Source organism: Pseudogymnoascus verrucosus (assembly GCF_001662655.1).
Source record: "Pseudogymnoascus verrucosus strain UAMH 10579 unplaced genomic scaffold scaffold_4, whole genome shotgun sequence".
NCBI classification, from domain to species: Eukaryota; Fungi; Ascomycota; class Leotiomycetes; order Thelebolales; family Thelebolaceae; genus Pseudogymnoascus; species Pseudogymnoascus verrucosus.
Genome location: NW_017263655.1, coordinates 769,997 through 785,336, shown reverse-complemented (window position 1 = coordinate 785,336; position 15,340 = coordinate 769,997). Strand labels below are relative to the sequence as shown.

The window sequence follows — 15,340 nt, the reverse complement described above, 5'->3', positions numbered from 1 at the left end:
TCAATCTCCGGCAACCCAAGTGTTCAACGTGGCCGAGGACCACATAACATAACCCGGGAACCTTTCCCGAGTACGACGACATAAAGTGTGCAGGTAGGACGTACCGCTCGTCACGATTAGTCAGTGGCCAGAAGAGACACTGGACAGTATATTTAACAGAGACGACGAACCTGCCAAAGATATGCGCCAAGGCTATCCGATGTCGGAAACTGTTTCCAACCAAAACGCTAGACAACAAGTCTGGCTCTGCTCTGTGTAACAACAGAATTGATGCTCGGGGACAAGATGGTCGCAAACTTGCATTAGTTGAGTTGCCGATGAAAATCTCCCATCTCAAGTTAGCTTGGTATAGTGCTATTTATCATATCACATCTAGTTATTCACACGCGCAGTTTATCATTATAGTGTGTTTTTTGTCAGCTCACCAAATTTACCACTTCAACCCGTTAGTCTTGCAACAGAACCCCCTGAAAATGGCCTCCCGTCCCACTCCCTTCCCAGGTGCCTACATGCCGTGTCCTTCGTCCACCCTCCAACCGCTTCAGTAATCCATTCCTCCGAACGCCACCCATCATCCCTTTCCCATCCCCTCCCTCCCCTCACACCCAGCTCCTCAACCTCCCATCCCCTCCCTCCCCCACATCCGCCATCTCAAGCCAAACATCCCACCACCAACACCCCAACCACCGCACAAGCCATCCACGCACCATTAAAAAAAGTATAAACCCCCACTCTCCATAACGAAAGGCAACGATCTGACAAACAACAGTCCTCCCCGAGATGTAGACTGGTCGGTTCTTTTTTTTCCCCGTCATGGTGACAGGGTAGTGTATGGCGTCTAGGTGTGTAGGGGTTGTGTTGGAGGGGGGTGCTGTTGGTGGGGGTATGCTGTCGCCTCTCACTCTCTGTCATTGTTCACTCTCTATCACCGCTCATCTTGTCACTTCTCCACCTGTCACCGTTCCACCCTCCCACCACCACCACCACAAGCCATGACGAGAACCACCCCATCCACCTCCCAGCCCACGCAGCGCCCACCCACACCCCTCCCCTTCGCAGCAATACCAACGAGCGCACATGAGATGTTGAGCCCGGTTCCTCCTGTACCTGTTGTGATGAAGAAGGAAGAAGGTCCTGGATCGTGTTGGATTATATAGTATTTTCGTCCGACGACCATTCAAGCCCGATGGTTGACGGCCATCTCGTTATTTCTTGGTCTGGTTGGCTTTCGTTACAAGTCATGGGCAGCAATAATCGTAGACCAGATATAGCTTCTAACTCTCTTCATATTGCCTGTCGTATCTCCCCCAGAATCTATGTACAATACAAGATCTTCTCTATTCCCATGCCCACCCCATGCCCACATCCCTTCTCACCCCCCATTAGCCCCCCACACCCCCTTAAAACGCCCCCCTCCGGCCTTAAAATCAAATAAAAACCCCAGCACAAGCCAGCCAAGCAAGCATCTTCTCAACCCTTCAACCCCATAAAAGTCAGCAAATATGCCCCCCCTCACACTCCACACTCCACACTCCCGCACCACCCCTTAAAAAAAATTCAATCCGCTAAAACCGCTCCCAAAAATTCTCACGCCCCCCTCTCATCTCCCATCCCCTCCAAACTCCATTGATCGCCCTCAGTATACCATCCTCACCCAAGAACCCCCTCATCAACCCCCTCCAACCACCTCCCCACCCCCTCTCTCAAAAAACTATCCCCTTCCCCCCCCACCAACGCTCCCTCAGGCACACTAGATCTCGCCTCCGCGACTTCATTCGCGATCCCCTCCAGCGCCGATAACAATACCGTCCTCACCTCCGCGCGTGGAACTTCTTCTTCCTTCACTTCCCCAGCTGTCCCAGTTTCCCCTCTCCTCTCCCCTACTGCTCCGTTTCCGTTGCCAGTAGCACCGGAGGAACCAGGGGGGGCGGAAGAGGAATTAGGACCAGCACCGCTAACCAGAACAGGTGCGGGTGACGGCAAAGGCGCAGGCACAACAACGCGGATTCGACTCCCACTCCTCGAACTACCTGCTGAGCTGCCAGCGCTGGGATTCTTACTAGCCCTAGCAGATCTCTGTTTCTGCACCCCCATCACTCCCCCAGCTGCAATCTGCGCACCCGCCATCCCAGCAGGTGAAGCCATGACCCTCTCCACCGCCTCGATAAGTGCAGTATCGAAGGAGATGCACATCTCCACCTCCCACTCTTCTTTGATTACTTCACCACCCCCACCACCTTCTGCAGGGCTTGTGCTCCCGAGGACGCCGGGGTATGGGTTTCCGTAGATGCTTGCGCGGCCGTCATACGAGTTCCCTGCTGATTCACCTGCTGATGCTGGTGGAGAGGTGGGAAGCCGGATGAGACGGCGGAGGATGAGGCGTTTGAGCGTGAACGCCACTGTATCAGCGATAAGGGCAGTGGAGATAGTAATCCACCTCTCCTCCTCCCCATTGCGCGTAGCTGATACCGGAACCGGCGGCGTAGGTTCGGCCGCCATAGTCGCACGAATCTGATCCTCCAGCGACGGCTGCGGCGGTGCCGGCTGCGTCGGTGATTTCGGGTTAGAATTCGAAGTAGCAGCCGGCGCAGCTTCCACAGTGGAAACCGGAAGAGCCTGCAGTACGAAATCAGGATGAAACCTCCCTACCCACCCCCCCACATTAAGCGCGCCCTCATCATCCCCTCCCCCCCCGCCAGTGAAATTCTCAAATCCCTCCAACTCCCCCCCTACCCCCATCCCCGCACTCGAAGAGAAAATCCCACTAGAGCAGGGGGAGGACAAGGCGGAGTGCGGCGGAGGGAAGGAGGGGAAGAGAGAGGGGAGGGGGACGTCGATGTCGATTACGCCGTCTTCTGTGATTGAGGTTTTGACGGGGGATTCGTAGGCGCCGCTAGGGTGGATGGGTTGCGTCGCCCCCGCCGAGGAGGGCGGTGGCGGTGCGACGGGTTGCGGGGATGTGGTACTCGTCGTCTCCCTCACCCCCCCGTCTCTGTCCGTCCCGCCCCTCCTCTCCTCGCGACGCTGCGCATGCATCATCTCCGCCAACTTCCCCCTCTCCTCTCCCCCAGCTCCCTGGCTAGGCTGCGGGGCACTGACATCAGTACTCCCTCTTCTCTTCCCTCCCCATAAACTGCCTAACACCCCACTCCACCGCGACGAGCTCTCCTCCCCCGTATCCCCCCGCTTTAAACTCCGAATCAGATCGTCTGCTGCGAGACTACCGCTACTCCCCGGTCGAGGCGCGGGACCGGTGCCGCGCACGGGGCGACGGGTTGAGAAATGCGGTAAGGCCGGGATGGGGTTAGCGGTGGATGTTGTAGCGAGGCCAGGTTGGCGGGATGGGTTGTAAGCTGCTGGGACGGGTAGGGCGCCAGGTGGTAAAGATGGCGCATCAGAGGGTCGTCGTTGGTGTGTGTGATGTGGTTGTTCTGTAGTTTGGTTCGCTACGACGATAGGCGCTTGTTGTGCTGAATTGGCGGTGGAGGGTTTGATTTTCGGTCTATTAACCCGTCTCCTCAACGACTCTTCCCTCGGATTAAGCGGTACATATGACGGCGGGGACTGCGAGAACGCCCCCCCCGACACCGAAGTCCCGGGGCGATGTTGGCGCACAAAGGGGACCTGATGATGTTGATTATTCGGCAAAAACGCCGATAACAGAAATATAAGTCTTCGCGCTGCCATCTTATCAGCCGCGACGATGATGGTGCGTGCTTTGATAGGCATGTCCTCATCCCGTCCGCCGCCGCGCTGTTGTTTGTAATTCCGTCTCCTGTACCAGGTCGGTCCGATGGCTTCGAGCCACTCTGTATGCGTCCCCAGGAAGACGGTGAGGAGGTTATAAAAAAAGAAACCCTGTTCCTTTCCCCCCGCCCACCTCCTAACCCAGCGGGCCTCGTCCCTCCAAATCCCCCATCTTCCCTGCCTCGTAATAACCTGCAGATTCTTAATCCCCCCCACAATGCGATGACGCGCGAACTCAATCTCCGCGCGCAGCTTATGGTTGTGCGCCAAGGCATAAGGCATTAACTGCACGGTCTTGACGTTTGTGCGGATAGGTTTCAGCGGCTTGACGTTGATGTTCTCTTCCACGCGCTTGCCGGAGACGGAGATGCTGGCGGTGCGGGTGTGGTGCGGGGCGCGGCCTGCGGTGGGGTCGGGGGAGGCGACGTCGACTTGTTTGAGGAGGGCGATGATGTCGGAGGAGGCGACGGCTTGGAGGTGGTCGAGGGTGCGGATTATGATGTCCCAATGTTGGGTGACCATGTCGATGCGGTCGTCTACGTCGCTGATGAATGATGAGTCCAGGGATTCGACGCCGAATCCTGATCCTAGCACCGTCCAGCTCGGCCGCAGCGAGTTGAATGACGAGGAGACCGACTCGTTCTCTGCATATGACCCGACACCACGATACGCTGATCTCGGTGTAGACGGTGAATTCTGCGTCGCAGGCAGCTGAATAACCAACCCAATCGCATACATCGGCGTCCTCTTCTGCTTCGGTTTCCTCTCCTTCTCCCTCTCCCCCCCCTCCCCCGCCTTCGGAAACGGAAACCCCCCCTGCCCCTCAAACCCCCCCGGCGTCTCCTCCTCTCCATCCCCCAACAACGGCACTGGAAAGATCCTCGTAACAAGGACCCTCTTCCTCCCCCCCCCCGCATTCCCCTCTCCCCTCCCCAAACTCTCCGACGTAAAACTCTGCGCCAGCCGACTCCCACTCCTCATACTCGACCGGCCGAGCGACCCATGACCGCCTTCAAACGGGTACTGCGCGCCCCGCGGCTCGGTGGGGAGGATGTGCACTTTACTCCCCGTGCCCTTATGCGCCATGACGTCGCTGGCGCCAAACATACAATTCGCAATCGTCGCGATCTCCTCCCTATACTCTCTACTCGTCCTCTGTCCCTCCGTCTCCACATAACTCCCCTGCCGTGAATGCGCGCTCGGGCGCCGGTCAAAGGCCCCAAAGCGGGGCGCTTCTTGTGTAATCACCACGGGCTTGGCGCCGATGCTCGTGCGCCGCGCGGTGGCGGTCGTATTTGCCCCCCCCGCGCCCGCGCCGCGCCCGCCGCGCCCGGACGTCGCGAAGCTGGTATTCAGCACGGGGCAGGCGGCCGCGTCGAGGTGAGGGTGGCTGTCGTACATCAGCGCGGCGGAATTAAACGTCGATGTCGCCTCCTGCATGACCACTACCCTGACATCTCGCGCCTCGAGCTCGATCTCGGGGTTCGTGTCGAAGGACCCCGGGGCGGCGGTGAGCATGCTGACGGTGGAGGAGGTCATGGGGAAGACTTGATCGTGTTGGTGTGCGTAGAGGGCTTCGGCGTCGGGGAAGATCAGGTTGCGTGTGTGGATGTCCTCTTGGACGGAGTCGAGGGAGGAGGTTGGGCGGGAGGGGGAGGGGGAGCCGCGCGAGGGGGTGAGGCTCGAGGCGGCGTTCGAGAAGAGCTTGCCGAGCATGATGGCGGTGGGCACGCGCGCGCGCGTGGGTGGGTAGGGTGGTGTGAAGGTTTGGCGAGGGGGTGATTAGATGGCGAGATTGGATGGGTAGAGGCGCGCCATTGTGGTGGTTTCTGCGGGTGGCAGTTGGTGTATCGTTGAGAGGGTGGTTGGTGGGTTGTCGTGGGTTGTCGTGAGGTTGAATGACACGCTGTGATGTTGGGGTTCGGATGGGGTGGTCGATGATGATGCGCTCGAGGCGGGTGTTATGGGCAATGTGTTTATGCGCCAGTAGATATCTCGCGGGATGTATGTGTAGAGTGGAGAGTTGTCGTCGCTGATTAGGATGAGGTGAGTGTAAGTGTGAAAGAGCGGAGATCGAGGTAGTGGTGGTGTGGTGGTGAGGTGAATACGATGAATCTTCGGCGCCAAGATCAGCGCGCGGAGAGGTGTATCAAAAGCTTAAGTAGGACGAGGACGAAGGTGAGGCGGGGGGCGGAAGTCGGAGGTGTGGGAGGGTGTGTGTGGAGGGTGTGGATGAAGGTAGATGGGTGTGTGGTGTGGTATGTGGTGGTGTGGGTGGATGGGTGATGGGGGGTGTGTGTGGAGAGAGAGCGGTGTCCGCGGTGGGATGTGATGACAGAGTGAAGAGCGGTGAAGAGGGGGCGAGGCTGGGCAACAACCACCTACCACCACCTACCAAGTTAAATTCCGCAGCACTACACCCACCACCACACACCGGGAATCATAATCATCCAGCATATGCGAGTTGTATGCACGCCATACTATACCATGCTGTGCTATATGTCAATCAGGCAAATCATACGAGATCATAGTCAATCATATCAATCCAGCGACGGGGGAAAGTGTCATCGGGATACGGGGCAAATCCGGACAATGATTACCGTTATGCCGAGTGCGAGTCGTACTTGGGGTATGGGGATAATAAAAGTGATCGGGTATTAGGGGTATTGATTTATTGATTATTCTATTATTTGGCTATTGTATTGGTTATTGGCTGTAAGATAGATATCTGGCTTTTATTTGGGGTTACACATATAGATAGTCATATAGAGTTGGTATTTAAAATAGATGTTTAATAAATAGAGAGGGATATTCACAGTTCATCCGTAAATAAATACATACATACACACCCTCAAAATAATTCCAATAGCCATCATCATAGCTGCGTCAAATAATTGCTAATAATCCACTCACTAGCAAGTCATTCACGAAATAAATAAAAAAATAAACAAATAAATAATAACAGAAATACCACAATAATAAAACAAACACCCATATACCCCCTCCTCCCCTCCTCTCCCTCACCGGTCCTACACCGACAAACTGCCCCCCACCACACCAACCACCACCAGTACACCACACACTGTCCAAACCACTCACACCAACAACTAACCACACTACTAACACTAACCGCTCTCCCACACAGCAATACCGCAGCGCACACAAGCGTATTCCATAATTGGTTGCGGGAACAACCTCACTGTGGATATACCTCTTCGGCAGTGGAATGGGGCAGTGGAATGGGGAAAGAGAGAGACAATGGTCGCGTGTGGCAGTCGTCGTTAGTTAGCATGCCGTCCCGTATCCACCCGTTTGCAACCCCCAGCCCAGCCCGTGTCTCTAATCCGCCGCCCAGTCCAGTCCGTCCGCGTAAATGATATACCGCTGCACTGGAGTGTATATGGTAGGTGATGAGATAATGCTGTTTTATACAGTGTAGTATTTATAAACGTTATGGGTGTTCAACGGGCGGGATGTTAGGACTAACTTAACTAACCACTGGCTAACTATGGTAAATCGATGTTCGGGGAGGGGAAACGGTGGTAGTGTTTGTAGTGTTAGAAGTGTTAGTAGTGTTAGTAGTGGCGGTAGTGGTGTTGGGAAGGGTTCTGATAGGCTAGAAGGGCGATGACGTGCGTGAAGATATTTTGCTTTTTCTTAGGGCGAACAACTTAGTGAGGGAGGGACGGGAGGGGTAAACGGGGTGAAGGAGGCTTTTTTTATTTTTGGAGCGGTGACGTGGTGGGGTTAATGGATGGATTGGGAGGGGGGTGGTTGGTGGTGGTGTTGAGGCGGGGGTGGCGATTATCAACGGAGGAAGGAAGGGAGGTGTATGGGCGAATATTGGAGACGGCAGATTGGAGATTCAAGACTGGAGGATTGATAGGGTTACGGGGCAAGTTAGGGAAGGCATGGATAGGTAGGTAGGTAAACACGGGACTATTAATTTTCTCCATCTCAACTGTGGTACTAAAATCCCCATCTATCCCATCTTTTATCCCTACTCTGTGACATTCCAACCCGCAATACGAGATCAATATCAGATCCAGACTATTATCCTACATCCCCTTCCCAATCACTCCAGACATTTCAAAAAAAACGCATCGTCATCCCCATAAACAAACTCATAATCAGTATCTCATCATCAACAGCCATCCCTTAACTACCTCATCGACATGCACCATCACTCTCGGGCGTCAGCAACGCGCGCTCAGACCCCCCTCCTCCGATTTTTTCCCCACTTCTGCAAGCACCCCCCCGAATCATCAATGTGCGTGAACCTCTTAGATCTCCACTTCCCTGCACGGTAGTCTAGACCAACCAGACTAGACTATGTGTGATGGTGGTGGTGCGAGATATATCCTTCTTTCTTGATATCTTGTTTTCCAAATCCCAGAGCACTACCCTCCCAACCACCAAACACCACAACCCAACTCCCACATCCTAGACATCAACTCCCACCCTCCCCTCTCAAACAAAAACCACCTTCAAACAAACACACTAATCAGCTCCTCACTCACCGCACTCGGCGTCAAAACCCCATTCTCCGTAATCAGCGCCGACACCAAATCCGGCGGCGTATAATCCACCGCGTCCTCCCCTCCCCTCCCCCCCTCCGTGGTGAAATACTCCTTCCACCCCTCCGTATCAACCGAGCTCTTCTGACTCGGCACCTCCCCCGCCACACCCAGCGCCTCCTCCCCCTTCTCACCCGCCTTCTTTCCCTCCCCCTCCTTCCCCGTATTAGTAGTAAACTCCACAACCCTCTGCACAATCGGCAGATCATACTGTCCCAACGGATACAGCCTGACAAACTTATGCGTCTCTGACACGACGTAAAACGGCTTCCCGGCTGCGCGAGCGAGGACGCCAATTTGATAAGTCCCCATCCGCGAAATCACGCCGCCGTTCTCGACGACGCCTTCTGCGCCGACGATGACCAGATCAACCATCCCCATCGCGTAGCCTACTGCGCCTTCCCCGATAACAGCGACGGGTACGCCCTTGGCGCGTAATTTCCTCACAATATCCCTTGACTCCCCGGCTCCGGCGCCGTTGCCAGAGTCGACATAGATGACTTTAAACCGCACCGTTCCCCCTCCCTTCCCCGCTTCCGCAGCACGCGCCAAAACAGCCGACACCACACGACTACCCCCATGCGTCAAAACCGTGCACCCATCCCTCACCAACCCCCCCGCATGTCCCGCAATCCTCTCCCTCGCCGCCTTCGCCCTGGACACAAAAACGCGTCCATTCGCCAACAAATGCGCGCGCACAGCATCAAAGCTCCTCTCCCCGCTCGCTCGCAGGGAGGAAATCATATACCGCTGAAACAGATCCGTGCCTGCAGACAGACCAATCGGGTTGCGCACGCGGGATTGGAGGAGTTTGGATTGCGCGGCGAGGAGGTCGAGGGTCTCGAAGACGGTGGTGCTATGGGAGTGTTGGAGGAGCTGGATGAGGGCTTCGATGGCGGCGACGGGCATGGTTAGGTCGGGGTCCGAGGTGAGGAGGTGGTGGTAGGTTTGGACTATGCTGGGGGGGGGGTTAGTGAAGGTGGGGAGGAGGGGGAGGGGTTTGACTCACTCGAATGGTGCCGCGGGGGCGGGGGTTGGGTTTATGGGCGCCATTGCCGAGGTGGCGGTGGTGTAGCTGGAGAGAATGGAGAGAAAGAGATATCTGATCTATTCGTGTCGACGATGCGGCGTGTAATGGAAGTTGTTAGGTTGGTGGTGGAGCTATATCTTTCTCGCAAGGTTGTCCCTGACTGCGAGGCTGAGAAATAAAAGTGCCGAAGGTCGGAGAAATAGTATCTCCGTCCATTTCGGAATCGAAATATTGCGGTAGTGGTTATAACATGGCTACCGTAGTGAGCACACGCTCAAAGTATGGCGTTTATCCCGACCGAGCTAAATAAGCGCCTTTCCGCGATTGTTTTCCCCACTTTTAAATATGAGGGGCCATCGTTTGCTCAAACTTCCCCACCATGGAATTTCTGTCGATAGTTCCTGGATGATTTTTGGTTTGGAAGCAACATGACTGAGGGCGAATATGGCGAACAACGAATACTTTGGGGCTGATATTGCCTCTCATGCATCCGAGAATTGTAAGTTTCTGCCGTATTTATATTCCGCTGGTAGGGAAAACTTACGATTTATTCAGATTTTATGGCGCTATGGCATACTTATCGAATTCCGCTGATCCTGACGGCGCTCGCATTGCTACTGATTACTAGAACGGTACTACACCTCAAAGTCGGTCGCGAGAAGATTGTATACACACCCCCGCCAACTCCATCCGAGAAAGCACCCCTCGCCGCCAATCCCCAGCGGGAGCAATTGGTCGAGAAAGCGCCCATCTCCGCGGAAGTGAAGAAGGCAGGACCAAAACGAGTTGTCGGAAAAGTCACCCGCAAGAAGTCGCCTCTGGGGTACAAGCCAGCGAGCAAGGATGTAAAGTTCCAGGTACTGGTCTTTTACTCAACACTAGCCGGCAGCACCGAGAGAACCGCGCAGACACTCACCACCAAACTCGCCGATACCCTGAAGGCGAACGCCGAGTCAAGCCAATATGAGTTTCTCGCACCCATAGCGCACGACCTCGCCGAGCTCGAGGACTACGATGAATACTTCCTCGGCCTCCCAAAGCCCGAAGATGACAGCCAGGATATCAAATACTTCTACATTCTCCTCCTGCCGACGTATAACATCGACACCATGACCGATACCTTTATCGAGCATCTCCAGGAGACACACAACGATTTCCGCATCGATACGGCGCCGATGTCGGCGTTGTTGGGATATGCGGTGTTTGGATTTGGTGATAGGGAGGGCTGGCCTACGGAGGCGGAGGGGTTTTGCTCGCAGGCGACTGAGGTTGATAGGTGGATGGCTAAGCTTACTGCGAGGAAGAGGGCGTTCCCTCTCGGTATGGGGGATACAAAGGTTGATGCAAAGGAGCGATTGGATGAGTGGAGGCAGGGTGTTGAGGATGTTCTCCAGAACCTGGGGCAAACGGGCAATCTCGGCGAGGGGGTTGTTGGGAGTGGTGACGCTGATGAGAGTGATGTTGAAGAAGCGGAAGACGACGACGTGGAGGTGCAGTCTGATGGCGCGGTTAAACTCAAGAGGAAAAGTAAGAAGAAGGTGACCAGTAGCATGGATGATGTGGAAGATATCGGTCGCATCCTGCAAAAGGGCCAAGACGAGTCAGAGGAGCAGGACGAAGATGAAGGGGCAATCGACTTCACCACATATGGCAAGAAGAACCCCAAGCCTACAGCTGCACCGAAGGAAATGGTTCCAAAGGGATCACCCACCTACAACGCCCTCACTAAGCAGGGCTACACAATCGTCGGCTCTCACTCCGGAGTCAAGATCTGCCGCTGGACCAAATCCGCCCTCCGCGGCCGCGGCTCCTGCTACAAATACTCCTTCTACGGCATCGCCTCCCACCAATGCATGGAAACCACCCCCTCCCTCTCCTGCTCCAACAAATGCGTCTTCTGCTGGCGCCACGGCACCAACCCCGTCGGCACCACCTGGCGCTGGGTCGTCGACCAACCCGAAGACATCTTCAACGGCGTTAAAGCTGGGCACTACCAAAAGATCAAAATGATGCGTGGCGTCCCCGGCGTCCGGGCCGAGCGCTTCGCAGAAGCAATGCGAATCAGGCACTGCGCGCTCTCCCTCGTCGGCGAACCGATCTCCTACCCTTACCTCAACGAATTCACCGCTATGCTGCACAAAGAGCACATCTCCTCCTTCCTCGTCTGCAACGCGCAGCACCCCGACCAGCTAGCCACCCTCAAACCCGTCACACAGCTCTACGTCAGCATCGACGCCTCGAACCGCGAGTCCTTGCGCAAGATCGATAGACCGCTGCATCGCGATTTCTGGGAACGCTTCCAGCGTTGTCTCGAGATCCTAAGAGAGAAGCGGTTTGAACAGCGCACTGTCTTCCGTCTTACCCTCGTGAAGGGGTTTAATATCGAGGATGAGGCAGAGGGATACGCGGATCTAGTCGAGAAGGGTCTCCCCTGCTTCGTCGAAGTCAAGGGCGTAACATACTGCGGCACCTCCTCCAGCGGCGCCGCGGGCCTAACCATGCAAAACGTCCCCTTCTACGAGGAAGTCTGCGCCTTCGTGCTCGCCCTCACCGCCGCGCTCGACAAGCGCGGTCTCAAGTACGGCATCGCGGCTGAGCACGCGCACAGCTGCTGTATCCTGATTGCGAGTGATAGGTTTAAGAAGGAGGGGAAGTGGCATACGAGGATCGACTATGCGAAGTTCTTTGAGCATTTGGAGAGTGGGAAGCCGTTTACGCCGGAGGATTATATGGGGCCTGAGACGCCGGAGTGGGCGACGTGGGGGAATGGCGGGTTTGATCCTAGGGATGAGAGGGTGTATAGGAAGGGGAAGAATAAGGTGCCTTTAAGGGTTGAGGGGGAGGAGGCGGAGGTGAAGGTGGAGACAAAACCGGCGCTGGTTGAGATATAACTCGCATAGAGTGCTATTTAAAATTTGAAGAACATATAGAATCATCGTTTAGATAGATTTGTGAACTCTCGTTTTCACACCCGATGTGCCATCTCTGACCCCCCAAAAAAGTCACTGAAGCCTATAATGTGCGGTCTTGATGTATACGTGAGATACACCTTCATACTAATCTATCCGTTGTGAAGATTTTTTTTCTAGATTGAAAAATTCTAAAAAAATGCAAAAAAACATATTCTGAGCCATGAGCTCAGAGAGGAATTAAGCTCTCTGACGGGGAGTCGAACCCCGGTCTCCCGCGCTTTGTCGAATGACAAGCGGAAATCATGACCGTTAGACCATCAAAGATTGTTGATGGGAGAGGAGAAATGAGAACTAAATAACTGGTCACATCTCTGCTTTTTTTTTTCTTTCCTTAGTTTTTTCCCGCGCTAAGCGACCCAAATGTCGATACAAAAATTCAAGGTTTCGAATCCCGGCTGGGAAAAAGCTTGTTTTTATAATTATGTACAACTCGACTTCTTGTGACCATGGTCCCTGTACTTGGAAATATTGGGTTTACAAACGAGAGGTGGTTGGCTGGGTTGATATCTGTTTCAGGCGCACTGCTTCCTGCTCTCTAGCTCTAGGAATTGCCTTGTGATCATCACCCAAATGAGATACGGGATGCTGGCCGAAATCTGCCTCGGAACTGATAGAAGGCAGAACATCTTTACCGGGTCCTTCCCACTTCTGGGGATCCATTGTTAAAATTAGCTGACTGCCTTTGAGCTTATCAAGACATATCTTTTGTTCATAACTACTATGGTTTGGCCAGGAACTGTTTGGGTTGAATTAGGTATTTCTTGCGTCACCCCGACGCTACGACTATTCCCCGCGTCACCGATCCCCGCCGCCTCCCCGCCGCCCCTATATTATTCGGCCTCGTTAACTGTTTACTACCGAAGAATAACTACCGAATTCTGGGATCCCCACCTTTCTTCACTACCCCACGTCTCGCTCGCAAGAAGAAGCTTTGGTGTTGAACCCCCTCGCCGCACATGCCTCTCCACACACCCTCCCCGCGATCAGCATGTTCTTGTCGGTACGTATAAGTAACCGTATTCTCCTTAACTCCAGTTCGTAAAGTTCCCTATTTCTTTCCTCCGGCTGTGTTTTCCTACCTTAAGCGCCTTCCGTAATTTACTTTTCTACCTTTTTTCTGAAAGTTGCTCTTGCTCGAGACTTGCTATGGCTTCTACAACTGCAACTATAGACCATGCCCTTCACAAGGAGCTAGAGAACGATGAGGTACGCCGGTGGCGTAGTGCCAATGGACAAGAGGCTACGATGCGCTCCTACGGAGGAAACCCGCTGGCTCACATGAATACGGGGGAATCAGCCAGATATGCTGCCTTTGGAGGAGAGTTCCAGCCAGGTCTCTACAAACCTACCACTAGCCGGAAGTTTGGCAACCCCGCTCCTCTCGGACTGAGCGCTTTTGCCTTGACCAGCTTCGTTCTCTCTCTCATCAACGTCCAGGCCAAGAACGTTACTGAGCCTAACATTGTCGTTGGGTTGGCATTTGGATATGGTGGACTTATCCAGTTGTTAGCTGGCATGTGGTTTGTATTTACTCCGCATCCTATGCTCTCATGCACTGGCTATCTACCGCAGGGTTAACCATTAGATAGGGAGATGGCTATAGGAAACACCTTTGGTGCCACTGCACTATCGTCGTATGGCGGCTTTTGGATGTCCTTTGCTATCGTTTTCACCCCTGGCGGCTTCGACATCAAAGCTGCATTTGATGGGGGAGACGCCAACGACTTCGCCAACGCGTTTGGCTTCTTCCTCATCGGTTGGTTCATCTTTACTACTTTAATGCTCCTCTGCACTCTGCGCTCTACCGTCGCCTTCTTCCTGGTGTTTTTGACTGTCGACCTGGCCTTCCTGATGCTCGCTATTGGATACCTAAATGCCGAGGGGGGCGAACCAAATGCCAACTGTATTAAGGCTGGTGGTTACTTTGGTCTCATGACTGCCTTTATGGCGTGGTACAATGCGTTCGCTGGTATTGCAGATAGCAGGTACAGTTATCCTTTACTCCGTCCTGAACTAAGTTAACCGGCCATTCCGTAGTAACTCCTTCTTCGTTGTCCCCGTTGCGCATTTCCCATGGTCTGCCAAGGCCCGCGAGAAGGCAGCCAGCGAGTCAGAGCGCGAGAGCGTTTAAAACAATCCTCCGATTTGAAGAACAAACTGACATCGCAAAAAAAAAATGCAGCATTTGCGAAACCTACATACGGATGCGCCTAATTGGGGGTCGAACCACCATCATCGACTAGCAAAGGCACGCTTTGACCAGACTCGGGAAAGCCAGTACCCTTGAAGTCTCTTAGTTTTGCAATTTGTTATGAGCATGGGATATCTCACAGTCCTAACACTTGGCCTCAACCTTGTAGAGTCGTTCAGTGGCACCTATAATCTCTTTTTTTGCTCTCACAGGCTGCTGTTGTTTTTGGCACTGGCGATGCCCCTAACCTAGCAAATTGAGAACGAAGCCACTCATTATCGCCAGGTATCATTGTGGGCAGTTAGATGTAGCGAGAACTGAAGGGACAGGAATTTTTGATTGAGGAGTGAAAGCGACAGGAACTGCAGAAATATAAAAAAAGAGAAGAGAGAGTTTAGAAGAGCGTTCAGCGATAGAGGGGGGCGGGTAATGACCCCATGGTATACAAAGAAAAGCCACTCACTCTACACTGGCATAACTAAGACTGCATTTTGTTGGGAGTAATTAGGGAACCACACACAAAATCGTATGAGAGCCTCCGGCGACCGTAATCGATCTCTTCAGGCAACGCCACAGAAGCTTCACAGTAGGATATAGTCAATTGAATTACTAACTAAACTACGGGTGTACGTACGCTATTTGTAGGCCTGGGGGTTCATTAATATCCGTTTCCCAACTTTGAGTTTCGCAGCTCGAAAAAAAAACCCCCGCTTTCAAGGTTATGTATAATGCTAGCCTTGTTTCCCGTGTTTTCGGAAGGGCCATAGTTCCTGCAGTTGGGAATGAGGAGACTGGTCTGTCTACAAGCGCTTACAAACGAGAG

The 15,340-nt window shown here is 53.9% G+C and overlaps 4 protein-coding genes and 1 non-coding gene across 5 annotated transcripts; 2 read left to right on the top strand and 3 right to left on the bottom strand.

The window, feature by feature from the left end:
- Positions 1-1,416: 1,416 nt before the first annotated feature.
- On the bottom strand, positions 1,417-6,038 carry VE01_01645 (uncharacterized protein). The gene has a single exon (XM_018271163.2). It carries the CDS (start codon positions 5,461-5,463, stop codon positions 1,651-1,653), a length of 3,813 nt encoding a protein of 1,270 aa, XP_018134113.1. The 5' UTR covers positions 5,464-6,038; the 3' UTR covers positions 1,417-1,650.
- A 1,643-nt stretch (positions 6,039-7,681) lies between these two features.
- GCN3 (translation initiation factor eIF-2B subunit alpha) lies at positions 7,682-9,504 on the bottom strand. Its single transcript, XM_018271162.2, has 2 exons — positions 9,334-9,504; positions 7,682-9,282 (listed from the first exon to the last, which is right to left on the bottom strand). Exons 1-2 carry the CDS (start codon positions 9,375-9,377, stop codon positions 8,235-8,237), a joined length of 1,092 nt encoding a protein of 363 aa, XP_018134112.1. The 5' UTR covers positions 9,378-9,504; the 3' UTR covers positions 7,682-8,234.
- VE01_01643 (uncharacterized protein) lies at positions 9,468-12,328 on the top strand. Its single transcript, XM_018271161.2, has 2 exons — positions 9,468-9,853; positions 9,910-12,328. Exons 1-2 carry the CDS (start codon positions 9,799-9,801, stop codon positions 12,243-12,245), a joined length of 2,391 nt encoding a protein of 796 aa, XP_018134118.1. The 5' UTR covers positions 9,468-9,798; the 3' UTR covers positions 12,246-12,328.
- Positions 12,329-12,508: 180 nt separating this feature from the next.
- On the bottom strand, positions 12,509-12,591 carry VE01_01642 (the record flags this gene model as incomplete). Its single annotated transcript has 1 exon — positions 12,509-12,591. It is a non-coding gene; the product is annotated as a tRNA-Asp (tRNA).
- Positions 12,592-13,430: 839 nt separating this feature from the next.
- VE01_01641 (uncharacterized protein) lies at positions 13,431-14,937 on the top strand. The gene is made up of 3 exons (XM_018271160.2): positions 13,431-13,846; positions 13,916-14,311; positions 14,364-14,937. The coding sequence occupies exons 1-3, from the start codon at positions 13,473-13,475 to the stop codon at positions 14,455-14,457; spliced, it is 864 nt and encodes a 287-aa protein (XP_018134117.1). The 5' UTR covers positions 13,431-13,472; the 3' UTR covers positions 14,458-14,937.
- Positions 14,938-15,340: the final 403 nt, after the last annotated feature.

Coding starts and splice junctions, on each gene's coding strand:
- VE01_01645 (XM_018271163.2), bottom strand. CDS start 5,463: ATGCTCGGCAAGCTCTTCTCGAACGCCGCCTCGAGCCTCACCCCCTCG.
- GCN3 (XM_018271162.2), bottom strand. CDS start 9,377: ATGGCGCCCATAAACCCAACCCCCGCCCCCGCGGCACCATTCGA. Junction 9,283..9,333: donor GCCCCCGCGGCACCATTCGA/GTGAGTCAAACC, acceptor CCCCCCCCCCAG/CATAGTCCAAACCTACCACC.
- VE01_01643 (XM_018271161.2), top strand. CDS start 9,799: ATGGCGAACAACGAATACTTTGGGGCTGATATTGCCTCTCATGCATCC. Junction 9,854..9,909: donor CTCTCATGCATCCGAGAATT/GTAAGTTTCTGC, acceptor CGATTTATTCAG/ATTTTATGGCGCTATGGCAT.
- VE01_01641 (XM_018271160.2), top strand. CDS start 13,473: ATGGCTTCTACAACTGCAACTATAGACCATGCCCTTCACAAGGAGCTA. Junction 13,847..13,915: donor CAGTTGTTAGCTGGCATGTG/GTTTGTATTTAC, acceptor ACCATTAGATAG/GGAGATGGCTATAGGAAACA. Junction 14,312..14,363: donor GCTGGTATTGCAGATAGCAG/GTACAGTTATCC, acceptor GCCATTCCGTAG/TAACTCCTTCTTCGTTGTCC.